The sequence below is a fragment of the Leptinotarsa decemlineata genome, unplaced genomic scaffold (assembly GCF_025532065.1).
Source record: "Leptinotarsa decemlineata unplaced genomic scaffold, Ldec_3_MD MMD2_tig00026282_RagTag_RagTag, whole genome shotgun sequence".
Taxonomy (NCBI): Eukaryota; Metazoa; Arthropoda; class Insecta; order Coleoptera; family Chrysomelidae; genus Leptinotarsa; species Leptinotarsa decemlineata.
The window spans coordinates 21414657-21427839 of NW_027412668.1; the positions used below are offsets into that span (position 1 = coordinate 21414657).

At 34.4% G+C, this 13183-nt stretch overlaps 1 protein-coding gene across 1 annotated transcript in view; it reads left to right on the forward strand.

Moving 5' to 3' along the window:
- The first annotated feature begins 1792 nt into the window (after positions 1 to 1792).
- Positions 1793 to 13183, forward strand: part of LOC111515613 (glycoprotein-N-acetylgalactosamine 3-beta-galactosyltransferase 1) — a 38704-nt gene continuing 27313 nt past the window's right edge. Inside the window, exons 1-3 of the mRNA XM_074180041.1 lie at positions 1793 to 1808; positions 8329 to 8564; positions 11807 to 12242. Coding sequence (XP_074036142.1) covers positions 8508 to 8564; positions 11807 to 12242 — 493 coding nt within the window. The 5' untranslated portion in view covers positions 1793 to 1808; positions 8329 to 8507. The remainder of the gene's footprint in view (positions 1809 to 8328; positions 8565 to 11806; positions 12243 to 13183) is intronic.

Here is a 13183-nt window from a genome sequence, read left to right on the forward strand (position 1 = left end):
CCTTCTACTGTGTGCATTCTTTTAAAGAGGAATTGGTATCATTAATACAACATTAAATTGATACCCCAATTAACTGAAGATGACCCTGATCGAAGAACAGAGTTCTGCGTAATAATGACGGAAACCATTGCAAGGCATCCTACCTATCTCCACAATATTTGTTTCAGTGACGAATGTACATTTTTTGTAAACCAACACTCACGTTTTCCGGGAAATACGTACGAAATATTATAGGACCTCTATTTATTGATCAAAATTTAACAGGAAAAGAGTATTTGAATATGCTGGAAACTACTGTTGACCCTCTCATCACGGAAATCGTCGAAGCGAATGAATTCGATATGGATATTGTATTCCAACAAGATGGAGCACCACGAAATTATTCCAGAAAAGTAAGAAACTATTTAGATATTACTTTTTCCAGTCGTTGGATTAGCCGTCGAGGTACTACAGAATGGCCAACCAGCTGGCTAGATTTGACACCTTTGGACTTTTTGTATGAGGCTATTTCAAGCATAAAGTGTACGAAACTGAAACTGCTTCAATATAGGGCAGAGAATAATAAATATTTGTAGAGATATTGACGTTACTGTGTTCGAAAATGTTCGGCGTGAAATATCGGATAGGCTGTTCATTTGTCAAAAAGTTCAAGGCAACCATTTCAAGCATCTTCTGAACTGACTTCAAGCTCATTACCTCATATTATGTAGTTAAATGTCAATGTATTCAGGTAATTATTAAAAGTTTCGCCAGTTTGTAATAGTTGAAGATGTTATTATATTCCAGGGTTATGAAGCATTTGTCAAGGGCTTCAAAAAGATGTGTCACAAGACCCCCCTTTCCCTTTAATTTCCCAGATTGCGCCCAGTCACCATCAGTATTCATGCATTAACTTCACTATCCCAAATTTAAATTTTTTGAGTTGACCCATTCAAAAAATAAAAGAGGAGGACATTAAATAAATGAACTGTATGTACCTACATATATATTACAGTGATGAAATATTATGAAAATGCAGTTTATTCAAGTGTGTAACGCTTAGGCATTTCAATATATTCGTTACTATCTTCCCATATCGTGAAAATAGTATATATTTTTCACATCAACACCCTGGCAAGAAGGGAATTCATTTCTTCAGATTAGTTTTGCATAATCGAAAACCGTAAAAATACAAAGTCAGAAAAATTAGTAAAGAGATGCCTATTCTGAAGCTAATTCTAATGACATTTCAAAGTTGGGAACTTCCGGCTGGTGTTTTTTCTGGACCATATGAAACAAAAAAATTGGTGATGATTTCTAGGAGACAAAACGTCGGATTGAAAATATTGAGACACTATCTTGAACAGTTAGAAAAGTGGCAATGAAAAATGGTTTTGCTTCTTAAAAAATGAAATGAATTTTCGTTCTTTTCGGATATTTCAGTAATTTTCTGGAATTTTCTGAATTTTTAAACGTCATTTGGATGAATTATGAAATAGATAACTGGTAACTTTCTCCTAACCTAATTCAACCATTTTGTAGGTAGACTGGTTGAGACTAATTATTACGAATATTTTGTTTAGGTAAGATATGATGTTTCGGTGTTTTCGAAAAAGAAAAAAACAAGTTAGTAAATCAATATTATGAAATTTCATTAAGTGAGTCTCTGAAAGCCATTATACTTTTCTTGACAATAAACGTGACGAAATTCTACAATTTTATTATCGTTGAACTGATAAGGTATTAGATAATTTTTTTGCAGGAAGTGTAATTCGACCAATTCCTAGGGAGATGTAATCGTAATCAGTAAGATGAATCAAGTTATGCTGGTGAGTTGAATACTTATATTTTGTACTTCTTGGAGTGAGCTAGTGGTATTCTAAACGGATAAACTATTATTCAGAGGCTGAGTTAAACATAGATATTACTTTTGAAATACGATAGTTTGTATATATTTTATATCACGTCTTGAGAAAATTCTGTAGAAAAAATATATTGAAAACGACCCTAGAAGTAGTTGAAAATATTCACTAAGGGAAAGGTTGAAATAAGACAATTTTTTTTATGAATGAAGTGAAAAATGGATATCATAAAATTATGAAGATAAGGATAATAAATTCAGATGTAATGATCCATAGATTTGTTAAAAACAGTTTCAATAATTGAAAAATCATCTGAGAATTTGAGGGGCATTTTGAAAGATATATACAGTTATGTAGAATCATCTAGAAAACCCAAAAAAGGTTTTGTTTTATATTTCAATTGTTAAAAACTGAAATTACAATGAAATTAAATAAAAGTAACAATTGAAAATCGAACAATTTACAATTAATCAAAATTCAAATTGAAAGTGCAAGCCAAGTTACTTCACGACGTTTCGATTGTGATTGTGAAATACGAGATATGTTGAAACTTTATTATAAATTCAATAGGAATAATACGAAAACAGCACATATTTATTTTGAATCATATCCGGAAAGACAACAGCCGGATAGAACATTATTCGGAATTTTGGACATACACTTGACTAAGTACGGTGTGTTTCAAAAACCAAGAATGAAGTATGGAAGCAGCATGGAAAAAAATATTAGAAATAACTCATTAGCCGAAGTGAAATAATTGTTCTTTCCATAGTCGAAGAAGTATAATTATTTTTGGTACTTTTTTAGATCTGTATCTGTATATGTAGAGTAGGGAGGGTGAGTGTAGGCCCACAGCATTAAGCCACATGTGACCCATTGTATATCCTCCCGAGGAGTTGTCCTTCTAGGATTCTAGGTAATCGTCCATCCTGTTCTTTCCAGGAAAGTGCTGGAGAGACATCTCCCATCACTGGGAGACATCTCCCAGTGACTCCGGACACTCGCATATGACATGCCTGACAGTATCACCTTCCTGTTCACACATCCTGCATAGAGGTGTGTCCACTAGTAAGATTGCATCCTTTGATTTCAACCTATCTCTTTAGGGATTGAGTATGGGTGTGACGCTTGGGTAGTTTCGTAATTGTCGAAGTTATCAGGCCGTAGGTGCCACTGGGTCTTAAAATTCTCAGTCCAGCCGCTTTCTTGGCCAGAGAGTCGGCAATGCGATTACCTTTACTCCTGTCGTGCCCTTCAATCCACCTCAGGATAATGTTATAATCTACCGAGGCTTTGGCTAAATCTTTGTGGCACTCTAGTAATAGCCCTGAGGTATCACGTTGTCTGTTCAAGGCTAATAGGGCTTGTCTGCTATCAGTGCAGACTTTTCTTGTCAGAAATTCCTTTCGTGGTTATGTCTTTTGTGACGATTGAGATACCAGCCAGTTCTGTTTGAACCATGCTGGTATTTTTCCCATTCCCCACTTAATCCGTAGGCTTAGTGATCTGGAGTACACTCCACATCCTGAGCCTTCTTTGGTTTTTGAGCCGTCTGTATATATGCGTATTGCATTTGTAGCATCTGACTCTGTTCTGTTTTATTTGTATTTTGTAGAGTTTATTTAACACAAACCTGGGTTCAGTTGCATCACTGGTTGCCTGCAGCAGAGGTTGCGCAGTAAGCGCTTCTCGCCATAGGCTCAGCCTCAATTGACCCATTCCTACTTCGAGATTTACACCAACCGTGCGCAATCGTAACATGGTCATTAACGCAACCTCCTTAACGTATAGGTCCAAAGGAGTCAGATCAGTAATTAATATCATTGCCAAGGTTGGTGTTGTTCTCATGGTTCATGCGATGATTAAACAAGCCAATCGCTGTATATGATTTTTGGATGGCTGTTGCTTGTAGAACTTTCGATCCTCATGCAATGGCTCCGTCCGTTAACAAAGGTCTTATTATTGCAGTGTAGATCCAGGTGACCACACGGGGTGAAGACCCCATGTGCGTCCCACTGTCCTCCGACATTGCTCATAAGCCACATATGCTCTTTTCGCTCTACTCTGTAGGTGATAGTTTCTGCCGAGGATAGTACCGAGGTATTTCACCTCTTCAGAGAAGTTTAGTTTGCTTTTGAAGATTTAGGGAGGTTTTAAGCCTGATAAACTTCTTTTCCTGGTGAAAAGGACTATCTCAGTCTTATTGAGAGTTTCAGATGAACGCAAATTCTTCCAAATCAACGCATCAAGTCTCGGCAGAAATAGATGTGCCACAGACGAACGTTTAGAAGGAATTCAAAAAAAGTGGTTTGAAATGTTATGAGATACATATTTCACAAAAATTATATCCAGGTGACCCTGAGAGAAGGATGGAATTTTGTAGCTGGTTCTCGAATAGGATAGACCCTACAAACTTCTTGAAAAACGTTATTTGGACCGACGAAAGTCCTTTTTGAACTGTTATGTTTTTAATAGAAATAATGAGCACATATGGAGTGAAAATAATTAACTACACTTCAGAGAAGTCAGACTATAAGTTCGGTTTCGTTTGAATGTGTGGGCTGGAATTTATAACGACCAAATACTTGGACCTCATTTCTTCTCTAATACTTCGAACATGACGGGGCTCCTCCACACAATAAAAGAGCAGTTGGCGAATATTTAAAGCAGAGATTTCCTTTTAGGGGGTTAGGAAATTCTGGACCAGTGAGGTGACCGGCAAGGTCACCTGACCTTACAGTTTTGGATACTTTCTTGTGGAGCACTTCATAGAACAGAATCTATGCAGAGCAAGAATATGACATAGTAGGTGAACTTAAAAAAAATATCATTACGCAATTTAGATCAGAAAAAGGGATATTTTTAGGGCTGTTCTTAATTTGAGACGACGAGGAAGGCCATCATTTCGAACCTTTGTTGTAATATTTTTGTGCATTTCCAACATGCTCATGATTTCATTCTTGGTTTTTGAAACGCACCATACTCAGCCAAGTGTTTGTCCAAAATTCCGAATAATGGTCCACTCGGCTGTTGTCTTTCCGGATATAATTCAAAATGAATTTGTGCTCTTTTCTTACTATTTCTATCAAATTTATAATGAAGTTTCAGCATAGCTCGTATTTCTTCATTTGAGAATGAGGACATTTCGACTGAAATATTTGTTCAAACTTATGATGTTTGATGAGTTCTGACTACTAGTGTCTATTAAACAAAATTTCCCTATGGAGTCATGACCATCTCAGATGAAGTTGTTTTTATTAATGCATGTGGTTCTAGAATAGCAAATCATAACAAATTATACATCATTGAAATTAGAAAGAGAAGCACTATTTTCTGTATAAAATAACAATATGACGCCCATAATAGAAAAAAAAGTCGATGATGATTGCCAGAAGACGAAACGTCGGAGAGTAAATCTGAACATGAAAACGTGTAGCTGAAAAAAATCATCGATGGAATTGTGCTTTTCATTTTGAGCTATGTTGTTAAAAACGCTAGAAAGGATTGAAAACAAAAATTACGATTTTCAGTTTTTTTCTGATATTTTCGGAAATACTCGTTTCAAAACAGTATTTTGTCAAGCACAATATATATATATATATATATATATATATATATATATATATATATATATATATATATATATATATATATATATATATATATATATATATATATATATATATATATATATATATATATATATATATTATCAACTATATACAGGACTATTAAAATTCGTTTCTGTACATGGGGATCTCGTAAACGATAAGAGATAGAGTGTCGGTTGAATTGTGGAAAAATATTTTAGAGACCTATTCAATGATGTAAAAAAATCGAATATAGCTCTTTTGGTTCTGGAGATATACAGGAAAAACCAAAATATCCCAAATTATTTTTTTACCTATATCTTCTTTAAATCCCATTTTGATATTGGCACTTGATGTGGGCTATCAGAATATGTCCATGAATCTTTTATACAGGGTGTCATCTGACTTGGGCCACCTCCATCTTTGAAGTTTTGAATACAGACCTGTATATTGTTTGTTGTAGTTTTTGTTTCGTCGACATTCACTTCATACTGAGAAATTAAATTCAATTTTATATTCGGGTTGTTTCGGGAATATTTGATTATAATTGTGTGAATTATTCCCTTTTAAATTACGGTTCTGGAAATTGGTTGACTGAGTTGAATGAAAACACAATAGTAACTTTCACGTCTCCCTATGTACCGTAGAGTTTTTCGAGAGTTTTTTTTTTATTTTTAGGTACCTATTCATATTTTTTCCATTGCTCTGAGCGTTTTCTACAATGAACTTCCAATAAGAAAACCTCTTATGATTATCTGAAACATATCTACATCAAAAATATATTAAATGTGTTTCAATACGCAAAAAAAATATGATAGCAATAATAACATCCGAAACGAACACTATAATTGTAATGAAATTTGAAATGAAGTGATTTATACATATACACAAAATAATTATTGGCCCCATAAATGTTCGAATTGGAGTCCATCCATTTCGAGATATTTTTGAACTCGGTTTTTTATATTATTTATTGCCTTTAATACACTTATTTGCTGCATTGTTGCGAAATCATTCAAAATCCTCAATCTCGAGTCTTTCACATTTTTTATCTCTCTGAGAGCGTAAATCCTATTTTTCAATGTCCCCCATAAAAAATATTTCAAAATTGTAAGATCTGGTGATCTTGAAGGCCATCTTATTGGTCCATTATTTGTCTCGAAATGGAAGGACTTCGAACATTTATTGCGCCATTAATTTATATAAATTACTTCATTTCAATTTTTCTTACAATTATAGTGTTCGTTTCGGATATTATTATTGCTATAATTTATTTTTCTGTTCATCAAAACACATATCATATATTTTTGTTGTAGATATGTTTCAGATAATCATAAAAGGTTTTCTTATTCGAAGTTCATTGTAGAAAACGCTCAGAGCAATGGAAATATGTAAAAATATGAATAGGTACCTAAAAATGAAATCTAAAAACTCTACGGTACATAGGGAGACGTGAAAGTTGCTATTGTGTTTGTATTTAACTCAGTCAACCAATTTTCAGGGCCGTAATTTAAAAAGGAATAATTCACACAATTATAATCAAATATTACCGAAACATCCCAAAATATAAAATTCAATTTCTCAGTATAAAGTGAACGTCTACGATTCAAAAACTACAACGAAAAATACAGGTCCGTATTTAAAAATTCAAAGATGGGGGTGGCCCAAGTCAGATGACACCCTATATGAAAGATTCATTGATATATTCTGATAGCCCACATCAAGTGCCAATAGCAAAATGTTGACAGATTTTCAATATGTCTGCGAATAAAGAAAATATAGGTAAAAAAATGATGTGTATAGATATATTCTTTGATGTGTATGTAGATTAGTCATTTCGAGTCTCAAAGTATATTCAATCATCATTTTTTTCAATTCTGAGTTATCTGTTTTCAGTGCTTTGTTCTTATTTAGTTATGTTGAAGTTTTGAATGATATTTTTTATGCCCTACTATAAACATGTATGTGTAAAATAAATAGTTACTATTACTACTGTTAGTATTAATGTTTTGGTTAGGATGATTCTCGTTGAAAACGCGTGAACTTTGTTAATTGTCAATGTTTGTAATACAAACCTTCCATTTTAATCCACTCTTGAAGTGTGGACAGGTACTATTTCAGATTAATTCTAACAAAAACATTCAACAGTAACTGATAAAATTTACAGTCATGTTATTTTCATTAGTATTAATCAGTTGTGCTATTTGAGCATTTCAAATAGTGTAATTGTGTATTTAGGTTGACCTCACTTTTTTGAATGTAATAGAAACCTAAGAGTTGTTTATTCAAATAAAATTATTACAGGATTGCATACAAAATTGAAGGCCTATCAAATGATATGTAACTCGACTATTGTTATTGTTTAAAATTTTTGATGAGTTATTTTTTTGGGGGAAGGCTCATTTCAACTGGAAACTATATGAAACAATAATAGCTAGTAAATGATAGTGATTCAAAATTATAACGTTTAGCGAATCAGAGCTTGAATCCTCCATAGATTGCATATCTCCCTTTGAAATTCAAAAAGGTAATGAATAACTTATTGAATATGGAATGTGATATGAGGAATTTGTTATCGAAGACTTCGAAAGTAAATATTCAAAACGAATTCCAAAAAGGTGCTATCAACAAAGATAATATAAATTGACCTCAATAACCTCAGTTTATGTTATATATAATTTTCAATAATAGTGATACTCATTCAGCCGGTTAAGTAACGTTATAAACTTTTCAGAAGCATAATTATTTTGATCAAATGAAAAGTAAATTTTGAACGCTAAGAGAGAATGATGGTTTTATTTCTAAAAACTTATATTTTTCACAAGATTTACAAATATTTATCAATAAAACAGATGGAAAGATATAAAACATGCATGTGAATTGAAGAATACTTCTAGGATATACAGTGATAGAAGAATAGAAAAAATAATAAGAAAGAACATAATCCTAAGTCAATAAGTCTTCAGAAGTTTTTTCTGTGATTAGTGCGGTACAACGAGCCAACTCGCGGCATTCAAATCAGGAACTTCATCATCTTGATTCAGTTTGAGAAGAACACAAGAAAGTTTCTGAAAAGATGATGAATTGTACCTTCAGAACGGTTAATGTTAGCTCTATGGATTCATCCAGGAAGGTAAAAGTTTGTAGTTCCTATGAAATTTAGTTTTTAGGTTGTGCAGTGGGTAATATAACGTTTCAGTATCTCGCAGGACTGCTAAGGGTCTTTTGTACATTGACTTATCGTATTTGATGAGAATATGTCTCTGAATTCCAGGAGATGATAGTACATTTTCGATATGTTACGGTAAACGGAGACTTTTGAAATACTGATGGTTTATAACTTTTTAGAGATGAGACTTTTTTAGAGATGAGCAAGACGAAATGGATGAATAGCCATTTAATCATATCCGGATGTCGTTCGTGGTACCACCCAAGAAAGTAGTTGTTCTACTGTCTAGGAATATTGAGAGGAATGAATGTCTTGGGATTTCATTTCGAAATTTTTATTTTTCATATCCGGATATTATTCAATGTCCATAGTGATATCAGACCGAGAAGTAGTTGTTTCCGGCAGTCTTATATGAAATTCTAATGCGTTGAAATAATGGGAGAGATCAACGTTTCGAGATTTCATTTCAAAATATTCATTTTCTTGTACTTTGTATCTCTCGTCGATAGTCATCATACTTAATTTGATTTCAATTTTGGAATCAATTGTTATAACTGATATATATTTACTAGGTTCAATTTTCTGGAACAACCAAATTAACCTTCCAGTAGTCGCGCGTATCTGACAGATACATGCCGGCAATTCTTTAGCGCATTGGTTGGGAATCTGCTAAGTAGTGGGGTTGTGCCGTCTTCCATCTTCCTGTCTCACAAACTGGAAAATGTTAATATTGGTAACAACTCGTCGCAGTGAACGGTTCAGCTGAAAAGTGCTATTTGTATCTGAGAGATACCCCGTGACCATTAATGTAAGTTTCAATAATCCGATTATATACTTGTTTTATCAACGTGAAAGCAATACTTTATGTTTTACCAACAATACCTTTGCATATTTTTTTCTTGGACTAAGAAACAATACATAAAGAGTCACTTGTATCTGAGAGATATCCGCGACCACAAATTGTCTGAGCGAAAATATTTTTGTTACTTATCATTACGATTATTCTTACAGTGAATTATGGCATCCAAAAGAGTGTATAAGTTTGATAATGAAGCAGGTGTAATAGAGCTGCAAAGGCCCCATTTTGAAGATGATGATGTCATCAGTTGGGGAGGTCTTAGATGAAGCAAATGTTATAGACTCTTCTGAACACATAGAAAAAAGAGATGGAAGTTCAGATAGTGAACAAAACGATTCGGACGGAAGTATAGCGTCAGATAACGAAAATGAAAATTGTTATATAGCTCTCAGAAAGAAAAATGGAAAAATTAGCGACAATTACGTTTGGAAAAAGACACCCTACAACAGAAGGAGAAGGTTAGAGAAGCAAAATATTCTTTTGCGCCTACCAGGAGTTATTGGTAATGCTCGTCAAGCAAGGGGATGACTTGAAATATGGCAATGTCTATTCTATGACACCATTCTGAACTTGCTAGTGGCCTATACCAATCAGCAAATAATGAGTATACAAGTAAATTTCAGCAGAGATTGGGACGCCCGTACTACTGATCCCACTGAAATCAAAGCATTCATAGGGTTACTTTATTTGGCTGGAATGTATAAAGGCGGTCGATTGAATTTAGAGGAGCTGTGGGATACAGAAGGAAACGGTTTCGAAATTTCAGATTGACCATAGGATTGATGTGCTTCAGGTTTCTATTTCGTTCTATAAGGTTCGATAATCGAGAGACCAGAGATGAGAGAAAAAAGAATGATCGTTCAGCTCCTATAAGAGAAGTATTCGAAATGTTCGTAACCAACAGTACAAAGTGTTATTTCACTAGGAGCCAAAGTGACAATCGATGAAAAGCTTGAAGCTTTTTGCGGCAGATGCAACTTCATTCAATATATACCATCAAAACTGGCCAAGTATGGTATTAAGATTTTTGCCCTCGTTGATGCCAAAACAGAGTATACTTGTAATATGGAAATTTATGCCGGACTACAACCAGATGGACCACATTCCATGAGCAATAAAAGCATTGATGTGGTGAAAAGGATTATATCACCCATACACAACACTGGACGAAACGTGACTATGGATAATTGGTTCTGCGATATTTCACTTCTGCAAGATTTATCTACAAACCATAAGTTGTCCATAGTAGGAACACTGAAAACAAAACAAATGGCGAATTCCAAACCAGTTAAAAGTCCTGAAATACCGTCCTGAACCATCCAGTATGTTTGGTTTCAGAAAAGAAGGAACAATAGTATCCTACGTTCCTAAGAAAAACAAACCTGTTGTACCCATCTCAAGTTTACATTTTGATGATAGAATTGAAGAATCTACCGGAGATAAAATGAAACCTGAGATCATTACGTTTCATAATAAAACTGAAGGAGGAGTCGACGTGGTAGATAAATTGTGTTCCTAATACAATGTAGCCCTGAACACTAGACGTTGGCCAATGGTAATATTCTTTAGCATGCTCAATGTAGGAGGAATCAACTCTCAAGTTATCAATGTTGGGAATGGATGTCAAACTGAAAAGCGGCGGCATTTCTTACGAACCCTTGGTAATGAGTTGGTGAGAGAACACCTGCGAAGACGTAGTAATCCCAACACTGGTCTGCCGCATATGATATCAACCAGGCTCAGAGAAATAGTTGATCAAGAAGAAAATTTGCAGCAACCAAATATTCAAAATAATGACCCAAAGCGTAAACGTTGTGTACCATGTCAGAGAGAGAAGCGTACCAGATTAACAAAATTTCAATGTTCCTTCTGCGGGACACATCTCTGTCTCCAACATTTTAGCAACGTTTGTCGAGATGGTTATGCAGGTGCTACTAAGAAACGAAGATTGAAGATTGAAAGGTATTCATTTACTGATTTACAGTTCTTGAAGTTTTCACCAATTTTATGTGATAAATATTACCCATTTTGATTTTAAGAATAACTTTTATTTTGAAAATTACATGTTATAATAAAATTATTGCATTCAATCGTTGTTAACTATCATCCTCGAGTCCAATGAATGAACAGTTTTCATCAGTTAAAGTCGAGTATCTGAGAGATACATCTGCGATCATTTTTGTCGCGCCAGGATCCGCGACAAATGAAAGGTTAACCAAATTATATAAAGAAACGTGAATGTATGGAGATGTTTTTCAATACCTCGCTATATTCGAAAATTTTGTTTGAATATTTGTAATGAAAGGTAGTATTTATACTAACTGAAATGATTCTTCTTCTGTTTCAGAACCAATCACACTTCTACCTGGTGGCTGGCATAGCGATAGGTTTCACAATAGCATACGTTACATTGGCACCAAGTGCTGTCTACGAGCACAATTATGACTATTATGATCACCCAAAAAACGTTAGATTTCATGAATCATACCAGAATGAGGAAAATAATCCCGTAAATCACGGCCACGAAAACGAATATGAAGAATTTCACAGGGAAGGTGATATGGATGATGTATTTGGTCCAAAAGAAGAAGTCGGCGCTCACAATGATAATGATACCTTCCATAAAATGACAAACACAGATCTCGCTGATGCCCTCTATAAGGAAGTGAAAATTTTGTGTTGGGTGATGACTGGACCAGAGAATCATGAGAAGAAAGCAAAACATGTGAAAGCCACCTGGGGAAAACGCTGTAATATTCTATTATTCATGAGCTCCCAAGAAGGTATTTATAATTATCAATATTTTTATGTAATTTATGATCTCTCTTCTATTAAAAAAATATGCGGTAAGTGTATTTCATAACCTTTAAATTGATATGCTACTCCCAAGAAATCAATTGATGTTGAAACAGAGTGAATCAGAAAATATTATGGGAGACCATAATACCTTGAAGAGCAACACATGAAATTCACTTGAGAAAATAATGATTTTTTGATGTATGTGACTATCTATATAGGTACTTTATGTTAAAATTTTCAGCTTTTGACGTTGAATCAAAGTCTATTTGAGTTTGAGTTCCAAGTCATATTTGGTGATTTTGGGATAGTTATTGTTGATCATTATGCTGTGAACATATATATGCTACGGCATCAAACAACTCCGTTGTGAATAGTGAAAATGCTCAGTAGATAATGTTGTAAATCGTGCCCAAAAGAAAATAACGCCGGCCGCCACTGGTAGCCATACACCAATTGTGACGTAGTTGAGAGCGCGCGAATGTTCAATGCCGTTCTAGATGTGGCTAGAATAATACTACCGGATTCGATGGAATTCCGAGGAATGTTCTAGCGCCTTCGATTGCCAAATATAAGTGTCATCCACTCGCCCATCGACACAGTCAAGTGGAAGTTACAGTGCGGTACGAGGAGCGAACTAGTAAGCTTCCTGAAAAGGAAGAAAATGGTTTCCAACCTTTTACAGAAATAAAATGGTTAAAAATTTTTGTATTTCAGATAATCATGAGACGTGAATTGAAGGAATGCAACAGGATCGTGGTATAGTATCTTATACCTCTTGTGAATTCAATTTTGAGACAATTAAGATGCAGAACAGTACCTTGTCGTACGCCATATTCAACAATGCACTCGGTACTCAAACTGCCATTGGGTAATATCTGTTGTTTCCTGTCACTCAGATAATTATTCATTAGTTTTCTGGCTACTC